The 21,447-nt window shown below is 37.6% G+C and overlaps 1 protein-coding gene across 1 annotated transcript in view; it reads left to right on the forward strand.

The window, feature by feature from the left end:
- Positions 1 to 2,911: 2,911 nt before the first annotated feature.
- slco3a1a (solute carrier organic anion transporter family member 3A1a) overlaps positions 2,912 to 21,447 on the forward strand; it is a 56,936-nt gene continuing 38,400 nt past the window's right edge. The window contains exons 1-2 of the mRNA XM_016492272.1: positions 2,912 to 3,523; positions 15,929 to 16,367. Coding sequence (XP_016347758.1) covers positions 3,380 to 3,523; positions 15,929 to 16,367 — 583 coding nt within the window. The 5' untranslated portion in view covers positions 2,912 to 3,379. The remainder of the gene's footprint in view (positions 3,524 to 15,928; positions 16,368 to 21,447) is intronic.

Raw genomic sequence — 21,447 nt, forward strand, 5'->3', positions numbered from 1 at the left:
TGGTTGAACAATTTGAGTGAATTTCAACCTGATGTTTCTTCAATGAGGCCCTCAAAAGACACATCTGGCTTGCAAGGAACTTTTCCGTGGTCATCGTCAATAATTTCACAATTGAGAGCGAATATTCACAATAGTGCTGAAATATTGACTTCATGGGAAACATAAAAGTCAAATACCGTTTAAGACCAATGCCAAGCATTGATTTCCTCTTTGGATTCTGGAGTCTCAGAGTTGCTCTGCTCAATGTGAATACAATTATATTATATACAAAAAAATTTTTTATAAGAATTCCACTCAATTTTACTTTTTTATCCATATAAAGATGTTACAAAAATGCCAAATGTTTTCAAAAACCTATAAATAACATCTCTATAGAGCGACAGCAATCTTTATATTTATATTTAGTCTATTTATATGCAGTTCCACCATTCAGGCTGGTACACCCACATGAATTTTCGTGCCTGACTCATATCCTGTTGTGTTGAAAGAACAAACTGTAAAACATCTTGCATCATCAAACTCCTAAATGTGTCCTTTATAATATTTATACTTTAATGCCAGTATCGGTATCAGGCCCGATACTGAGCTTCTGTACTCGTACTCGTTAAAATGCCCCGATTCATACGGTGGACTACCAGTAAAACTGATAAACAAATTTGGGACCGAAAATTATTCAGACCGAGTTTGGGAAAAAAATTTAAGTTCAGATTTGCATGAAGCTGGATGACAGCATGCGCAGGAGACTACATGCTGTTACTAAAGCTAAGGGTTGCCCGACTAAGTATTGATAGTTGTGTAAATACTGTCATACTAACAGCTGTCTGAATAATTTTTGGTTGATTGTAATCCATTACATACCTTTCTATCAAAGTTATCTAACATTATCAAGTTGAATTTATTCTGACACAGTTTAACTCTGAGTTCTTGTCATATTTTATTACCATTTTCTAAACTATAGCAAATAAACTGTGATAATGTGAGAAATTTATGTCTGAATAAATTTTGGGTTTGACTGTATTTGATAAATGAAGTTAACCAACTAACATTATACATACTCTTTTGGTTTCTGTACCCAATATTTAAAAAATGTACAAATGCGATAAAAATATTGGTATCGGTACTCTGTATCGGCAAGTACCAAAAATAAAAGTATCGGTATCGGGCGAGTACTGGAAAAATTGGTATCGGTGCATCCCTAATTCTCATAATGTCTGCAGTCTGGTGTACACTAAAGGTACTCTATGTAACTTTTGGCCATTTTGGGGTTACAATAAAACTGTGGAAGAACATTGGAAAAAGTGGTATCGGTGCATCCCTAATTATAATTAATAATTTAGTAATTTTGCTATGTGCTTTTGTTATTTTATAGTTTGTTTTAAATATTACTGTACGATAGGTTTAATTCGTTTTTATTTCAGTTTTGTTTTATTTATTTCATCTAATATTTATTTTATTTTAATTCAACTTCAATTTCTAATAGGTTTAGTTTTAGTTAGTGATAATGACCCTGCTTAATAGGCCTACACAGTTGGATTCTGACAAGCCAGTATTAACTATTCGTCTTGGTTATCTCAGTTGTCTAAACAACACACCCATGCATGCTAAACCATCAGAAAAGTTAGAGAAAGCAGCTCTTCATGACTTCATGACTAGCAAACATGTTTGCTATGGTAACCAAACACAGCAGTGTGTCATCAGGCCCGTGTGAAGCAGCTCTCAGTGTGAGTGTGGCGAGCGTCAGCCTCTACACTATAACTGCACCTAGCATGAGTCTGAATTTCACACTCTTCTTCCTCAAAACTCTGACCAGAACGTTGTGTTAGTACTCTAACCACAGACACCATTCTGCTGTTCAAAGTCATGAAACTAGAAGTTGTTCAGCAGATGGATCTCAAAGAGACAAATAACATTCATTCAAAAATCAATTTGTGAGGCATATCTGCTGCAGTAATATAATATGAAATGATCACACTTGCCAGCGATTCATCAAAAACAAAAAGCTAGTCCGTAAAAACTTCAGCTGTTGAGTTTAGTAAGCGAGCTGTTAAGCATGTTATGTCAGCTTGCAATGAAATAGTCCTAGGCCTGTCTTTATGACAAGTCTTTAAATTCTGTCAGATAATAAACTCATATACTGTATGTTATGAGATTTTGTACTGTATCACCTATATGGTTCCACTGAGCACATTAAAAAAAAGTCCTTGTTTATTTGTTATTTCGTACCAGTATTGTGTTATTGTTTGTTTTTTTTCTGTGCAGCACCAAACATTGTGTAAATAAAAACCATTCCTTTAAGAAAACAAGTATCTAATGTAGGACCAATGTTTATTTATTAATTTGTTTAAGTGTACACTACCAGTCAAAAGTTTGGAATGATAATAAGATTTTTTTTAATTCTCCACAAAAATATTATGTAGCAAAATGTTTTCTTCATTGATAATAATAAGAAATGTTTCTTGAGCACCAAATTAGATATTAATTTTGAAGGATTATGTGAAGATCATTGAACATTCGAGTAATGGCTGCTGAAAATTCAGCTTTGCCTTCATAAGAATAGATTAAGCTACATTTGAAAACATATTTCAAAACAGTTATTTTAAACTGTAATAATATGTCACTATATAATTTTTTTTACTGTAGTCTATTTTGATCAAATATACGCAGACTGAGAGCAAGTTATTTATTTGACAAATATTACATAATCTTTATTATTCCAAACGTTTGAAGGTCGCACAATTTATGATGTAGCCTATTTACGCATTAACACATTACAAAAATCGCTAGTAGGCTACGTGTTTTGTTTCAAACGTAAATGAGTGCTATGGGCGTCAAACCCCGTTGTTGTGTTGCGTGAAACGAACCGAATACACCCAAAAAATTACTGACAGAAATTATTTAAAACATGCAATTTACCTGCCATTCATGTGCTTGTATTATGAATACAGTAGTGAGTAAAGCGTTCAGCTTATGATGCCTGCTGCACAGCGCCTCTACCGAGGTATGTGTCGTGTACTGTACGCTCACATATATCAGTCATAATGACCGAGGCGGAGAATCAAGCCTGCGGACCAGAGCGATGGTGACGGAGTACGAGCAAATACTACAACGACGGGCAGTCTCAGAGGGAAAGAAAGATGTTTGGTGTAAAACCCAGCGACGTTTTATTCTCCGTTTCCGCGATAGAATGCACAGGAGTAGAGTTTAGTTCGGCTTCATTCATCGGCGGAGTTTCAATGAAAAGTCTACAACCTGTCACACGGCACAGAGTCTGACTGTAAACAATCAGTGCTACAGATAAATAAAGACACGCTTGATTTAGCGTTTATTCTCCGCTTACAATAGTTTCTCGCTGCGTTTCTAGGCTGTTGGATTGCTCAGGATGCAGGTGAAAAAGCAGAGGAGCTCCGAGGACCCTCAGAGGGATGTTATGAAGAAAAAGCCCTCATGTTTCTCAAATATTAAGATATTTTTAGTGGCGGAATGTGCTCTGATGTTGGCACAGGGCACAGTGGGCGCATACTTGGTAAGTAAAGCGATGCTTTCCTTTTGTTTTGGATTAGTTTTACACTTCAGGCTCTGGTAATGACTGTCTGTTCTTATCGAACTTGCTAAACTTATTTGGCTCATTTGATTTACGTTAATCCGTTTCTTTCATTTTAACCTTCCTGTACTGGAGTGCAACGTAGTGCATGACAAGAGACACGGATGTGACATAGTCTAATAATGATCTTCAATCATGCATTCTATAACATGCCATGCCCCAAGTTCAAAGAAAAAGAAAATAGGCGAAAAGAAGGGAACATCACTGAGTGTTCATGCAATAAAGCAGCTGCCTCAGCAGACATAAACAGAGATTATAGTCAGGCTCTGAGAAATAAATTGCATGGTAAACTGTGGGCCAGTACATGTCCATTACAGATAACCTTACGTGAGTCATTTTAAATCCACATCAATAAAAACACCGTTAAGCACCATCACACGAGCAGAAGTAGCCTACTGTTGGAAGTGGCCTTTATATCAGCACTGCTGTAATTCTGCAGCGGGAGATTACAAATCTGCTGATATTCAGATTGCGGGTGTGATATTGCTTTTATTCAACAGCTCTGTGAAAAGTAGGCTAATTAATGTAGAAAACTTAGATTTCAGACAACTGTTAGTTTGGATATTTCTTCAACACCAACGAAAAGAGTTCCAAAAGAAGCAACAGCATCGAGCTTTGTGACCAAGCAATGCACTTTACGGAGGTAAGCCGGTTGGTAAAGTATTTGAGTGGAACGGAGCGACAGAGATTTCCTCTGCAATCAGTCCGTTTGAAGTCCACTCCTGGTTTTACATTTCTCGCACTAGTTCACTAATAAGAGAGACCCGCTTCAGCGATAGACTTAAAAATAAGGATGCAGAATCCAGGACAAGAGCAATACTATATTTTAGATATCTGAGAGATATTTTTTAAGATATCTCTTTAACATTCAAAGTCTTTATTGTCAAAAAACGCTCCTCATGATGTAGATAATTCACAATACAGTACAGCAGATTATTGCTTATATATATATATATATATATATAAAGATTAGCCTACATCATGAAAAAATAGGGAATAAGGAAACATATTTAGAAAAATATTAAATATCAGCATTAAAAGATATATTCAAAACAAGTGTTGCTAAATAATGATGGTTGCTGCTAACAGAACCCAGGACAGGAATAACATATTTAGATATTTTTATGATAACCTCGTTTTTTACAGAAAGAGAGCATTTTAAGGCTTTATCTTGTCCTTATTTTGGCAAACATGCAAGACTGTCCAAAAACATTCCTCTTATTTTGAATGTAGACTGTTCACAATACAGCACAGCAGATTATTGGCTTTTTAAAACATAATGGTTTTATTAAAAAGCAGTTTTATTAAATAGCATACTTTAGTCCCTGACAAAACAAGTGGTGCTTTTCCGCAAAAATAATTATGGATGTAGGGCAAGTTATTTATTTTTCATTGGCTCAAGTTAAAAAATATAGATGTGAATCATTACCCTACATTTTTTAAATTGGATGAATGAAAAAAAAATTTCAGTGAAGTGTCCAATATCTAAAAGAAAATTCTCACATTGGTTGCTGTCAGTGAGTTGGAAACCGCTCTATAGCATCTTTGATAAGGAAGAGATTTGTCCAGCCATGTCCTCCATACCCTTGGGATGTCTCTGATGTCTGTACACGCTCAGACCATATTTGGAAAGGAAACAATCATTTGCTCTGTGCCAGAAAGCCTCGATACATCATGGGAACAGTCTCAAAGGGGTACACTTTTTTGTGTACTGGATTTGTTCCCAGCTTATGGAAATTCTGATGTTTGGAAACCAAATCAACACAACTTTGCCATTAAAAAAAAGTTTGTGGGACTGGAAGATTCAGAGATTGCCCAGATTTATTTTGACAGATAGTTACAGCGTTAAACTAAACTTATCCTCCCTGGGGTTTTTCCATAGACAAACCAGCCATCAAATTGCTTCAAAATATTTCCAAATATGTCTTATTGAAGCAAACATTTGTGTGAAACGGTAGAAGTTTGTATACTCAGAGTGCTTGTTTAATGTCTGGTCATTGACTCATTGGGTTATTTATACATAGAACATAATATCAATATTCTCACATGATAATGTTTTGATCAAATCCACGTTTATTTGTTCAAGGTAGAGTTTATCAGCACACAGGTCATGTAGTAACATTTAAGTTAATTTTCCATGTAATTGCCGAATGATTCAATTAGATTATCTCAGAAGCAACTGTAATTGTCAACTGTAAAAGAGTCTCCACCTTCAAAGACTGACTCAGTGGCTCGTTTCAGACATCATACTCATTCCTGGGCATTGTGTCAGTTTCCTATGTTTAGCCTCAGCCCTGAGCTTGACTCTGGGCAGTCTGGACTTCCCCCATGTGCTAAGAGAGCCAGTGTCTTTTTTTTATTCTCCTTAAAAGCACTCACAACTTGTGCACATCTTTGTATAGCTTTCAGTATGCATATATTTAAGTACTCTGACTGTGATGCAAAAACGCTGGGGCAGTGTTTGCAAATGTCCTTTGGCAGATGTGTCACGTGACATATCCAAACAAATATATCTGGTTCATCTAACCTCAACTCTTTACTTTGTGCCTACTCGGTTTGCTTGTACTTAATGCAGTTGGCAGAAACATGTAGATGGCTGTATACTGTGTATTTATGACCACCATATTGCTCCTGGGAGATTATCTGTTTCAATAAGATAAAAGCCAATAAGTGATATTAAGCAGAGCTTCAGATGCAACAGTCTCAAAAGGTCAGTTTAAGTGTGATGTCAAATGATGCACTGTAGTCTTTCCATAGTTAATATTCTTATGTTAGGAACAAAAAAACATTTAAAGGCATGAAATGAAAATTCACCCTTTCCATTTTCTAAATTGCAGTGGATGATTCATCCATGCATGCATTTCATTTTTACTTTTACCAGACCTTACAGTGACAGATTTCTTGCTAGTGACAAGGTGCTGTATGGAAACCCGCAAGTTAGCATCGCTCAGGTTCCCTCGACAAAAAAAGAAAAAAGGATTTTTCCACTGGCTTTTGGACTATTGCAGAACATAAGCTCTGTGATCAACAAAAGTTTATGATTCTTGCACATTTTGTTCATCATGATAATCTTTACAAATAAACACAATTTCTATGAATGTTGAAGTCTAAATACAATTGGCAGAAGTAAAAAGCTAAACGTAGGCTATAAACGAACTACACCACAGTCGCGTGACTTCAATGTCAATGTTTCATACTATATTTAAAAAATATTTTCCCTAAAATTTTGAATTCAAATAGTTTGCAAGAGCATGATAATAAACACAACGAGGCTGTAAAAAGTGGACTAGGGAGTACATGAGATTACCTGTTTGGTGTGATATTTAAAGGGGTCATATGATGCTTTTTTAAAGATCATTATTTTGTGTATTTGGTGTAACAGAATATGTTGACATGCTTTAATGTTCAAAAAACACATTATTTTTCAAATACTGTACATTATTGTAGGTCCTCTATGCCCCGCCTCTCTCAAACGCTTCGTTTTCTACAAAGTCCCTCCTTCCGACAAGCGCAGTCTGCTCTGATCCAAAGAGAAAGGAAAACTTGAAATCGCATCATATGACCCCAGTAGAATGTTCCTATTTATAAAACGGTTAGTTCCAGTCCTAGATTCTTGGTCAACAGCTACAGTATATTTATGATAAAGCACAGCTATGACCGCTTCACCTAACGGTTCTGTGTATCACTGTGCAACTCCAATAGCAATATATTTCACAGACTGAATCAGTGGCTTGTTTGACACATCATACTTATTTCTTTGCATTGTGTCAGTTCCTATGTTTAGCCCCAGCCCTGAGCTTTTTAAGTTGTGGAATAAAACATAAATATATCTTTAGCTTCTGTCAACCACTGACCTCATTTCAAGCATTTAACCAAAAACACATTCAAAAAACCTATTGACTTCAGGATGATAGAAGTCAAAGTGCTATAATGAAATGCTAGTTTGTTTCCAGGTGTTGGCCTACAAAAATAATTCATCCCTGCAGCTCTCTATTCATCTGTATCCACTTTTGAGTGCAACGGCCACATCTCAAAATCCATCAATAACTGATGCATAGATCCAAGTCCCCATTCTACATTTTTATATGTAATTAGTAATTACTTTAGGGGTGTTTTTGTGGTTGGTGCAGGATTCAAAATCATTCTCTGCCTGTCAGCAAACAATGGGCTGATATCGTAAATGAGAGCTTTCATTTATCTTCCCATCACATTGTCTTTTGAAATGTTGTGATGGATGCTGTTAGCAGTTGGAACAGCCAGATATTTCACTGTAATTTATTTATTTTATCCTTTGAAATTATTGTATTGAATATTCAGCTGTCATGTATTAATGTTCTATATTCTTTTAAACAATATTGTTTAAACAAATAGATTGTTTTGACTCTCTCTCTAATACAGTTTACTACTTTAAATTGCTTGAAAGAACATCACTACAGTATAAAATCAATAAAAGAGCTTTGCGCCGCACCCAGAGGAATTAATTTGTGAAAACAGTAAATCACTGTTTTCTATTGGTCCACCCTCTTTTTACAGAAACCATTGAAAGTGCAAGTACTATGGTTGTTCTGTTTCCTGTCATACTGATAAAGCAATGCTGAGTCTCTATCATGTTGGAAATCAGACACAGATTGCTAGAGGATGCCTGCTAGTGCACATGTTCTAGAAACCATTTCACGCTTGAATGATACAGACTGGTTGTTCTGCACTCAGGAATTTGTCATCATCTATTATGTAAGCTCAACTTGACTCAACAATAACATGATAGACATTTTTTGTCTCATTGTTCAATAATTCATAGTATTCCTAATAATATGGTTTCATGCTGAGGGATTAGAAGGTGATGGGTGTGACTATCGACAGAGATTTAGCATTAGTTGACACTGCTGGCATGTTGAATGTGTCTTGGCATTAAGGTGGCAGTCTATGTGCCCCATCACTGTGCCACTGGCACTGATGTATGCAGAGAGATCCAGCTATTCAGTCAACAGGTTTCAGCAGGTTGGCAGAGACTCTGAGGCAGGCAGAAAGTGGAGGCAGATGGGGGATGTGGCCTGTCCCGTCCTTTTGTCATGCTTCCAGAACTAGTAGGCTGGCACATATCTTTGGGCTTGGCAATTGAGCGGAGCCAGTGTGAATAGTACACAAGCACACACACGTAGTCATTCAAGAGGAAAAATTTGCTTGACTAGAATTAAAGTTTTTCTTTTTCTTCGTCTTCTTCACTAATGATTTATACCACCCTGGATTCTTTAAGCATCAGATTTAGTTGCTGAAAGATGCAAGATGTTCTGAAATCTGTTTCTCACTATTTTGGTGCCCTTATTAGTAAAGATTTGACTGGATTCACCGAACTGAAAATGTACTACAAACCATTTATCAATACAACTTTTAGCTATGTAACTATTATTAAACATTTATTATTGTCAATTTCAAAAACAGTTGTGCTACTTAATATTTATGCAGATATCATGATACACTACCATTTCCAAAGTATGTGTGTTTTAATAGAAATTAATGCTTTTATTCAGTTAATATGCATTAAATTGATTGAAAGTGACACCAAAAATATTTAGAATGTTACGAAAGATTCTATTTCAAATAAATGCTATTGTTTTGAAGTTTTTATTCTGAACTTTTTTACATTGATAATAAGAACCATTATTAATAACCGAGCACCAATAATAATTGAGAAGCAAATCAGCATGTAAGAATAATTTCTGAAGGATCATGTGGCATTCAGCTTTGCATCACAGGAATAAATTACATTTTAAAATATATTTGTCATGGTGACTACTGTGCGGGAGCGAAGGAGAACGATGACAAAGAAGTTTCACAAATAACAGTCTTTAAACATCCAAACACGGGGTAACACAGGGCAGACAGGAACACACACGTAACACTTGGTATAGACGTTAACACCGGACAAAGTAATCAGGGAACAGACAACACTTTAAATACAGGGCTTAACGTGGGGTAATTAACGGGACACAGGTGAATCAAATGACTACTCAAAACGAGAGGGAGAAACTGGGTCACGGGGAACACATGGGGAGAAAAACACACAAAAACAGTCCATACTCCTGACATTACCTCCCCCTCCTGGAAGACACATCCTCGCGCCAATTACAATCCACAAAGGGGGTGGTACGGTGGGCGCTCTGGAGGTCTCTAGGGACAGGCTTGTACGGGACGGGAAGCCTCCAGGGTGGTATCTGTTCAGGGGCCCATGGCGGAACGGGCAGTTCAGGAAGCCATGGCGGAGCGGGCAGTTCAGGGGAACATGGCAGAGCAGGCAGTTCAGGGGGCCATGGCAGAGCAGGCAGTTCAGAGGGCCATGGCTGGACGGCCTCCGTGGCCTTGGCCTCGGCACTCAGCCTGGCCACTACAGCCGGAGACGTATAGACCCCCCCACCCCCCAAAAGAAACATTTATTGGGGGAGACTCTGGGTCCCCTGGCTGGAACCGGCTCTGGGCTGGGCTCAGAAGTCCACTCGGGCTGCATTCAGGAACAGAAGCTCTCCCTGGGCTGCACTCGGGAACAGAAGCCCTCTCCTGGCTGGACTTGGGGACACAAGCCCTCTCGGGGCTGGACGTGGAAACCGCAGCCTTCTCAGGGCTTGAAGTGAGGGCAGGAGCCCTCTCTGGGCTGGACGTGGAAACAGGGGCCCTCCTTGGGCTTGGCTGGACGGCCTCCGTGGCCTTGGCCTCGGCACTCAGCCTGGCCACTACAGCCGGAGACGTATAGACCCCCCCACCCCCCAAAAGAAACATTTATTGGGGGAGACTCTGGGTCCCCTGGCTGGAACCGGCTCTGGGCTGGGCTCAGAAGTCCACTCGGGCTGCATTCAGGAACAGAAGCTCTCCCTGGGCTGCACTCGGGAACAGAAGCCCTCTCCTGGCTGGACTTGGGGACACAAGCCCTCTCGGGGCTGGACTTGGGAACAGAAGCCCTCTCTGGGCCGAACTTGGGAACAGAAGCCCTCTCCAGGCCAGGCTCGGGGACAGAAGCCCTCTCTGGGCTGAACATGGGAACCTCAGCCTTCTCAGGGCTTGATGTGAGGGCAGAAGCCCTTTCTGGGCTGGACGTGGAAACAGGAGCCCTGCTTGGGCTAGACTCGGGATCTGTGGCCGTCCCTGGGCCAGACGCGGGAACAGCAGCCCTCTCTGGGCTGAACTCAGAAACAAAGGCCCTCCCTGGGCCATACATGGGAACCGCAGCTCTCTGGGCTGGACGTGGAAACAGGAGTTCTCTCTCGGCTTGATGTGGGAACAGGAGCCCTCTCTGGGCTTGACTCGGGATCTGAGGCCCTCCCTGGGCCAGACGTGGGAACAACAGCCCTCTCTGAGCTGGACGTCAAGTCAAGTCAAGTCAAATCAAGTTTATTTGTACAGCGCTTTTCACGATACAAATCATTGCAAAGCAACTTTACAGCAAATTGAAAAAAACTTCACTGGTATCGGATCGGTATCGGCCAATACCGAACCTTAGGTATCGGAATCGGTATCAGAGGCGAAAAAGGCAGATCGGAGCATCCCTAAATATAACACCCAGATTTTTGACTGTAGAGGAAGTAACAGTACACCCGTCTAGTTGCAAATTGTAATCCAAGAGATGAGACGTGGGAACAGGAGCCCTCCCTGGGCTTGACTCGGGATCTGAGGCCCTCCCTGGGCTGGACATGGGGACAGGAGCCCTCTCTGGGCTTGACGTGGGAACAGGAGCCCTCTCTCGACTCTGGTCAGGGGCTAGAGCCATCACTTGACTCTGGTCAGGGGCTACAGCCATCACTCGACTGGTCAGAGGCTAGAGCCATCTCTCAACTCTGGTCAGGGGCTCGAGACATCAGTTTTCTCCTCCTCATTCTCCTCTTCTGGGCTGAGGTGAAGGAGATAGCTGCTGTCATCCTAGGGCTTGACTGTGGAGCGGCCGGCGGGATTGACGGCGGAGTGGCCGGCATAACAGGTGCTCTAGAGGATGGCTTAACACTGGACTGAGGACTGGTAGAGACTCAGGTGTTGGAGACGGACGAAGGGAGGCGGCTTTGAGTGCTGAGCGGACAGATGTAAACGCTTGATCCGCCACTTTAGCTCCCTGGTGTATCCCAGCGCACTTAGATGCCCACCTACGGGCCCGGGGAAGGGAGGGAGCGGGCTCTTTGGAACGGTATATGGAGGGTGCTGCTAGATGGTGAGCTAAAGCGCCCACTTGCTTCCGAATGGGAACAGGACGACTATCTTCCACATCAACAAGGAACTCAGAGCCATTTAAATCGAGGATATAATTAATAAAGTAAACTACGGGTCTATAACAATTGTCAGGAGACAGGAATCGAAACAAATTATCATCATCAAGTCCCATTCGGAAGCAGGCATTACCCATGTGATCGCTCCAGCTCACCAGATGTACAACACTCAGGAACTCCTCCACATATCACTCCAAAGGCCGTCCAGCCTGCTGTATGTTCCAGATTAATTCCTCAGCCTAGTTCATAATTTGCTTGGTCCAGTGTTCTGTCACGGTGATTACTGTGCGGGAGCGAAGGAGAACGAAGACGAAGAAGTTTCACAAATAACAGTTTTTAATCATCCAAACACGGGGTAACACAGGGCAGACACGAACCCACACATAGCACTTGGTATAGACGTTAACACCGGACAAAGAAATCAGGGAACAGACAGAACTTTAACGTGGGTAATTAACGGGACACGGGTGAATCAAATGACTACTCAAAACGAGAGGGAGCACATGGGGAGAAAAACACACACAAAAACAGTCCATACTCCTGACAGTATTTAAACAGAAAATATTTATTTCAAATTGAAATTATATTTCACAATATTATACTTTATTTTTGATCAAAGAAATGCAGCCTTGCTGAGTATGAGGCTTCATTAAAAACATTTAAAAATCATAATGTTTTCAAACTTGACTGTGTATGCACACACACACATACACTGTTTAGTTATTAATCTGTGTTAAAGCTTAAATCCTGTTTCCATGAATGTCACTTGACATTATGAGCTCTTAAAATTAATGTTGCTAATGTTGGGATAACTCTGGGATTGAAACTTGCAAATTATTTTTATAGTAGATTTTAGGTCAGATCTTAAAACAGTTCTGTACTGGCACAATGGAAATGTTGTTGGTAAGATATAGTCTGTTATTATTTAATACATTTTGATGAATTCTCAAATTTAGACCCACATACATTAACACAGACCGTGTATAGTAAAGTGTTCTCTAACCTTTTTGATAGAACAATATTCAAAATGTGAAGAATGATTATGGATTTTGACCAAGTAGCTTTGATATTAAAATTGTGTCGCCATTTATGCATGAACGGTACTATGTTTCTAGCAGTTTATCTAAGTCATATACCAACAGTTTAACAGTAAGTGAGTGAGAAGTGTTTTGCATGTTTCATATTACTAACTGAAACACAAGACACCTTCAAGTCAGGCTTCTAACAAACTGCAAATGTGTCACAGACAACAGTTCTGCACACAATAGAGCCGTTTGCCAGACTGTCCAAAGTACTTTCCAATTAAATTGCAAAAGACTAACTACAGGAAATTCAGTTAAAGCAAACTGAATTATCAGACAGTCATGACAACAACATCACTGCTCTGTTTAAAGCTCACAGTAAACTCATTACTCACAAAATGCTTTTTAACGGTTTAGGAATATCTTCCTCTGCACAGAATTTACAGTACAGACGATATGATAAAAAAAAATTGTGCCTTTTCACACTGCACAATTATATCAATCTGATAGCACATCAATAGCACATTGAGCTGTGCTATTCAGAAGTTCTTATGACACTAGAATCACCATGATTCACAAAGAGGCCTATAAATAACACTGGATAGAGTGGTAAAGCCATCATCAAATGCATACACAGTTGATTCTATCCTTTTTGAATACATGTATCCATAGACTTGCATTAAAAGCTGTATAGAAACTCACAGAGTGAGAGAAAGGCAGATTTAAAGAGTTTTTTTTTGTAATAATGACTCCTTCTTTTTACATGACTAATTACTAAGTAAAATAAATATTTGTCCATGTAATCATATTGTTGCTTAATGCCATGATTGACCAATCAGAATCAAGTATTCCAGAGAACTATGTATGTACCTAATTGAGAGAATCCATGCATTTTATCTTGTTTATCAAATCAAAATGACCCAGTCTTTAGGAATCTGTAGTGCAGCATGGGGAGATTTGCAAAGACCACTACGCAGCATCTGAAAGAGGCCTACTCTAGAGAAATAGGATTATAGTAAAGAGTGTGGCCTCAATAACATGCTCTTTTCACAGCCATGCCATATTTGTGTTGCTCCAGCTCAAAGCTGCTTCATTAAAGTCCCGCAATTGCTCATCAAGGCTGCCTGGTGGCATTTTTTCACTTTCACTAGCTATTTTTGTCATAGGCCTCGATAATGAATGTGTGACAAGTAGCATGTTGATGTTTTCACAGATTGAAAGGATTTGTCAAAATGATTATTTTACTGGGTCATTAGTTCTCTTCTTTGACATGGGTTTATTGTCCTTTTATTCCACCCTTGTTAGAATAGATGCGTTTGGTTTGATTGGGAACTTGATTACTTTAATCTGACATGCCCATTTCCATGTTCCATTACTGTATCTCATTTTCTCATCTTGGGTTAAATAGTAGTGAAAGTGAAGACAGTTCTTTTATTTGAATCTTTACCATCACGTTACCTCTTGCCCTAGTAAAAAAGTAATATATTTAAAATACATTTATTTCTTACTAAATATAGGTAAAATCTTCATATCACTCAAGACTTGCTGATATAAAAATTATAATTCAACTTTACTTGGAGTACTACTTGTGCACAATGCACATTTCTTAATATTAAACCTAAAATGTATACTTGCTATATAGTTCCACTTTACCACAATCAAATATATTTAAGTATTTTTAGTAAATATATTTCTGGTCTTTTTAGTGAATATATTTAAGTCTTTAGTTGGAATTCAGCACTACTTCCGCACATTTAAAGTGCATTAAGCACAAAATTAGTTGTTCAAATTTAGCAAACTTTAAGTATACCAGTTTAGTATACCAAAAGTACAATTTCAGGGTCTTTTTATTAAGTGCATAAATATGTAAATGTATTTGTAATAAATGTATTTCAAATACATTTTAGTATGTATTTTTTTCTCTAGGGCAGGTTAGATTAGATTAGGTATTTCACAGTTTAGAGTCGAATTTGACTTCTGTATGATGCCAGCCTTTGGCTGTTTAGTATCAATATCAAATAAAACAAATAAACAGAGAAAAACAAAAAGAAACTGAAGGAGCTATATGCAGCTATATATAATATTGTTCAAAGGTTTGGGGTCAATAGGTTTTTTTATACTATTATTCAGCATGGATACGTTAAGTAAAGGTCTACAATCATTTAGGTCTACAATGTTACACAAAATATTAAGCATCACAGCTGTTTTCAACATTGATAATAATAATAATAATAATAATAATAATAAATGTTTCTTGAGCTTCATATCAGCATATTAGAATGATTTCTGAAAGATAATGTGACATTGAAGTAATTGTAATAAATTTAGTTAACAAAGCTTTGCCACCACAGGAATAAATTATTTTTTAAAACATATTAAAAAAACTTATTTTAATATTATTTTAAATTGTAATAATATTTCACAAAATTACCATTTTACTGAATTTTTGATCAAATAAATGCAGCCTAAGAGTGAGCAAAAGAGATGTCTTTAAAAAAAATGATTTTGTTAAACATCCTGTTCAACGAAATTACACAATTAAACAGTTATAATGCCTTAACACTTTACGTCACACTGCCTGAACACCAACCTGTGCTGAATAGAATTGTCGTCCAGTTCAGATACTGTAATATGTGAAATGGTGATATTATACAACTATTTTAAATTAGCATTACAGTAATTAATGGAAGATTATGGAAGATTTTAGCATGGTAATAGATATGACAATGATATGACAAAGCAAGTGCAGGAAATTGCTACTGCCAATACATACGCCAATACAATGCTGTGAGTATTTAAGACATACTGCTGCTGCACAAATAGCATATATAATAACCCGTAGAGGATCTATACAGGTGGAGGTTTCAGAGAAACTCTGAAAGCGTGCTGCGAACTGCTCTAGTGAATGCTAACCAGCCATTTAAATGTAAAGCAGCAAGCTCATTGGCTGCATATGCAACATGAACCAATCAGCTTATGCCAAGTAGTTTAACGCTGTGAATATCATCAATTTGAGTTTCATGACAGAACTTGGCATTTATTCTGCTTTGTTTATCTCTTAGGTGAGTGTGCTGACCACGCTGGAGCGGCGCTTCAATCTTCAGAGCGCTGATGTGGGCGTCATCGCCAGCAGCTTTGAGATTGGCAACCTGGCCCTCATTCTCTTCGTTAGTTATTTTGGTGCTAAAGCCAACCGCCCTCGGTTAATTGGCTGTGGTGGCATTGTCATGGCTTTGGGAGCGCTGCTCTCTGCATTACCAGAATTCCTCGCCAGTCAATACAAGATCACAGACACATGGAGCAAGGATCTGGGGCGAGACGTGTGCTCTAACACCTCTAAAGCTGATGAACCGTGTGGGAATAGAGCCAACACCAACATGATGTACCTGCTTCTGATTGGAGCCCAGGTGCTGCTGGGTATTGGTGCCACACCTGTTCAGCCCCTGGGTGTGTCCTACATAGACGATCATGTGCGGAAGAAAGACTCCTCTCTCTATATAGGTAAGTAAGCATACTGTAATTTATGTTTGCTACATGCTTAGTTTACATAGCCACAGGCAGCAATTGTTTCGCATTAGTGAATTGCACCACAATTATTTAAGGAAAAGCATGTATCTCCCCTATGGCTTATTAAGTAAAAAGTGGATGATTATCAGGGTGATTTATTGTGGTTTCAGGCCTTCCAATGGCAAGCCAAAAACCACTGATGTATTAAAGTGGAACAGCAAATAAGAAGCTTGAGCTGTTATGTGCCAGAAAGCAGCGTGTGCACAAAACCACTGGATCAATAAGAAAAAAAGCATAAGCGTGTGTGGAAACGTGTTATATTTTATATTGTTTGTGACCGCAGCTTTCACAATATAATCAGCAGGTGAGCAGTGCTGGGAGGGTTTTAAACATAATTACTTTTATTTTGTATGTGTAGGAAAGAAGGGCATGGAAAAAGAGCGTAAAACATAATAACACTTCTGTGCGAACAGTAGATAGCAGGTTTGAAAATGTGCAGCATATACAGTATATTTGTGTATATTTGCTAAATAAAAATGGGAATATATATATATATATATATATATATATATATATATATATACTGTATATACACTACCATTCACTACCGTTTGGAGTCAGTAAGACTTTTTTAATTAATATTTTTATTCATTAAATTTATCATAAGTGTCAGTGTTACAAAAAGAGTCTATTTAAAATAAATGCATTTATAGTCATCAAAGAATCCTGAAAACATGTTTCATGGTTTCCACAAATATACTAAGCAGCACAACTCTTGTCAACGCAGATAATAAGAAATGGCATCTGCATATTTTAATGATTTCTGAAGGATCATGTGATACTGAATACTGGATTAATGACTGCTGAAAATTCAGCTTTGCCATCAAAGCAATAAATTCAATGTTAAAATATGTTAAAATAAAAAGTTATTTTGAATTTTTAAAAATATAATTATTAATATTTTAATGTATTTTTGATTGCATAAATGCAGCCTTGGTGGGCATAAAATTATTTAAATATTTTCCACACAAAAAAATCCCTTCAAATGATGCACTTTATATTTACACCCATTCCAGGTCAGGACTTGCATTTCCACAGAATTATTCTGAAAGACAGTCTTAGATATGAAGATATGAAGACAGAACATGACTTTAATATTATCTTTAGTATAAAAACATGTGACTATAGTTTACTTGGTTGATTTTGCAGGTGTCAGGGTAACAAGAACAAGACAAATTTCATGTTCACAGAAAACAAGAAGCACATCTCATACATGTACAGGCAACAATTCTTATCAAAGCACAAAGATTTCCAAGTCTCAAAGAAAGTGGGCCATGGTTTGTTTCACATGCATGCATCTCAGTGATGAGGAAGAGAAGATAAGTGTTGAAAAGGAAGTGCCTTCGATCCCTGTTTGAAGCTGTGATGCTTTACCGGTTCCACATCAAACAGCTGTGAAAGTGATAAATCATAATATATGTGATTGCATTAGATACAAAATATTAGATCAAGTGACATTTCTACTGATTAACATTAAATATGTACTGCTAATAATAATAATAATTATAAAGTGTAATTGTGAACAGTATATTTGTAATAATTCAAACTTCATGTGCCTGTGCTGTCTTGCTTTAAATTCCATTTGCTTTGATATTTTGTCATATCATTTATGTATATATATATTTTTTAATTCTTTCTCTTTTGCAAGTGTACAAAGTATTGATTGTATTTTTCTGTCGCGTTTATTCTCAAGTTGTGCAAGATCCTTTCCTTTTCCTGTTCAGCTCAGTTTCTTACCTCAGCTCCTGTTCAAAGTTCTTTTATACATGCAGCAGCAACAAACCAGCATTTCAGAAGGCTTTTGGGCAACCGTTGCGCTTGTTTGACACTGAGCAGTAGGAAATGGACACACACTGATTTCAGTGTGCAAGCTCAGAGGGAGATTTGGAGCTGTGCTTCTCTGATAAGCCGCACAACAGAGTATGAAGGCAAACAAGCAGTGTTTCGTTTGAGAACAATGTTGTATTGTAGTGGAAGCTGCACTCAGCTGATCGTCTAAATCCCCGTGCTGCAGGCATAGCATGTGCTGCATGAATGGGCCAGATTGTTCAGACATCACCAAGATTTCTTTTTTTTTTTTTACGTACTGCTAATATATTTTCAATTTGTAACACAACAACATAGCTTGTGTAATTGTTTTTCCTCTCGTAGAAACTGTTGAGTGCCGTTTGCCGTGTATAAATGTAGGCTAAATGCTTGCTTCAAATGAGTTAAACATTATATGTGTTTGATATAAATAAAAACACATTAATAGGTGGTACAACAAAGAGAAAGCAAATTGAAGCAATGCATTTTGAGCTATCATATTGATGCTTGTGGTTTATGCCACATGTATGGTGGTCTATTGTCATGGTTCATACTATTTTGTCAAGCTATTTTCAGAGTAGTTTTGTCAGCCTTCATTCAGTGTTGGGAGAGCTGTGGACTAGAGCTAATGATTTATTGAATATTTGCTATATATTTCCACTGATTTGCGGGCGATATAAAACTAGACAACATTGTGAATATTGCACTAATTTTAATGCATGCTTTTGGTTAAGTTTCCCAACTTATTTAATTAATAGACTCGTTTCCTTGTCTCATGAATTGGCATGAGTGTTAAGATATTTTAATAACATCTCTGATAAACAAATAAAAATAGTAATAAAAGAGATATTGTGAAATATAGTGAAATATTATTAAAATTTTACATAAATGTTTTATATTTTAATAAATCTAATACAATTTATTTCGCTAATTTTCTTCAGTGTCATGTCATCTTTCTAAAATCATTCTAATATGCTGATTTGGTGCTCAAGAAACTTATTTTTGTGGAATTGATAGAAATTTTGTAACATTATAAATGTCCAATGCTATCTCACGGCCTTTTTGTACGTATTTTATGAGGTGGCTAATTCGTACGGATTCGTACGACCTCACTTGTACAATTTTGTAAGATTTCTGTGATGGTTAAGTTTAGGGGCGGGGTTAGGAGTGGTCATTCGTACAAATTCCTATGAATTTGCCACCTCGTAAAATACGTACGATTTTTCACAAATTCGTACGTGTTAGCCACCTTGTCAAAAATGATACGATTTCCCGTGAGATTGGGTTGAAATGTTTTCACTGTCACTTTTGATCAATTTAATGCATCCTTGCTGAATTAAAGTATCATTTTCTTAGAAATTGAATAGTAGTTTATATATAATATTGATTATGTAATATATTAATATTTATATATAGTTATTATTTATAAAGTCAATTAGATTTGAACAATATTTATATGTTAGCTCTAATATAAAGCTCCATTCTGAACTGATAAGTGACTAACAGGCAAACCTTATATAGAAAACCACATATAGGCATTTAAATAGCCTCTGTTACCCTTCACCTTTAATGAGCTTGAACAGACCACATAATTGTGTCTTTTATTGGCTGTCAGCATCTTTGAATGTGGCTTCCAGGTCAGCCTGAACCCACAGTCGTTCTTATCTGCACTCCTGCAGCCTGAATGTCACATTGCACTCATGTGTTTCTGCACGCCTGTGCACGCTCAGCACTCACAGTAAAAAGCCTTCATTAGTGGAGCACACGGTGGGATCTTATTAAAAAACATTCGTTAGTAGATTCAGTGCTTTAAAGCAAGAAAGCAGGGAAGAAAAGAATCTTCATGGAAGATGTTGCACATGCACACCTTAGCTTTCAGTGTCTCTATTATTATCCATCAAGTACTTTAAATAAGTGCTAGCCCACTTCTGCTGAAATCTGAAAAGAACACTAAATGGAGCTTTTATCCTCAGGAAAGCGGTTTGAGAAATATGCTAATGTCGGATGAGACAATTACCACCTGTTGGCCATGGCAACAGACGACTGACTTACTAAATGGTGATGCAAATTGCTTCAATAAACAACTTATTATGAAAATGCAACAAGATGCATGCATGGCATTGAGGTGTTTTCTAATAATGAACTGGGCCAATTTGTGTCCATAACATGTATATGTGAATGTAAGACAAGCTATATCAGGGGTTTTTCCTCTGAGGAGGTAAAGGAGGCAGCGCCACTGTATAAAAATAAAACAACACAAATATTCTGAAAAATGGCATATGAAAAGTGTACAAATCACTTGTTTTTTTCAAGTCACATGAAAGAAGACAGTGCATCCATTGTGCTATGATTGGCCTATTGAGCTATTCATGCAATAAAACCTGCCTCTCGTTTTCATGCAGTTCCGTATCCGCAAACTGATCTGAATTAATAAATAATAAACTAATTGAAAGTAAATAAAAAACTCACCTACTTAGAGACCACCGCTTTATATCATGTCACATTAAACTTTGAAATGACTTGAAAACATGATCTGTGAAGGTTTTTTAGTAATGCACTGCAGAAACACATGAAACCACCATCACAGAAACTCTTTAAGAGAAAAATCCTCGTTCATACCTTTTGGAAACTGACTTTTCAAATAAAAAATAAAAAAGCTTCTTTCTTATGCAATCAGTGTTACCACCTCTTGAATTCTGCTTAATATTTTCAATTCCAAGAAAAAAGAATGATGACATGTTATGGTTACATTCACAAAAATGTCTTGCAACAGGGCTCTTTAGATCCTTTCTATATATTGTACTTCTATGTTCTGTAATCCTTTCCTTTAATGAACGGGATGTTTCACCAACATAACTTTATTACTTAATTTTATTATTTATGATGGTGGTTTCATGTGTGTTTCTGCAGTGTATGTTTACTGGGGGGTATTCCAAAAAGCAGGTTATGTGACATACCCGGGTATGTTTGAGGATAAGCGAGCGGATAACCTCAGCTTTCGGTTCCAAAGTCGGAGGTTACTTTCAGGGTATGTAAGTAACCATAGTAACTTACATATCTGATATGACTTAATATATAATTAGCATCAAACAAACAACATAATTCATATTCTCAAGGATTAAAGATTAAACGGAAATAAAAATGATTGCACAACCATCAATTAGGTGGCGATATGCACTAAGCATGTAAACGACCATTGAACAAAAGA

Source organism: Sinocyclocheilus anshuiensis, unplaced genomic scaffold (genome assembly GCF_001515605.1).
Source record: "Sinocyclocheilus anshuiensis isolate Anshui unplaced genomic scaffold, SAMN03320099.WGS_v1.1 scaffold959, whole genome shotgun sequence".
NCBI classification, from domain to species: Eukaryota; Metazoa; Chordata; class Actinopteri; order Cypriniformes; family Cyprinidae; genus Sinocyclocheilus; species Sinocyclocheilus anshuiensis.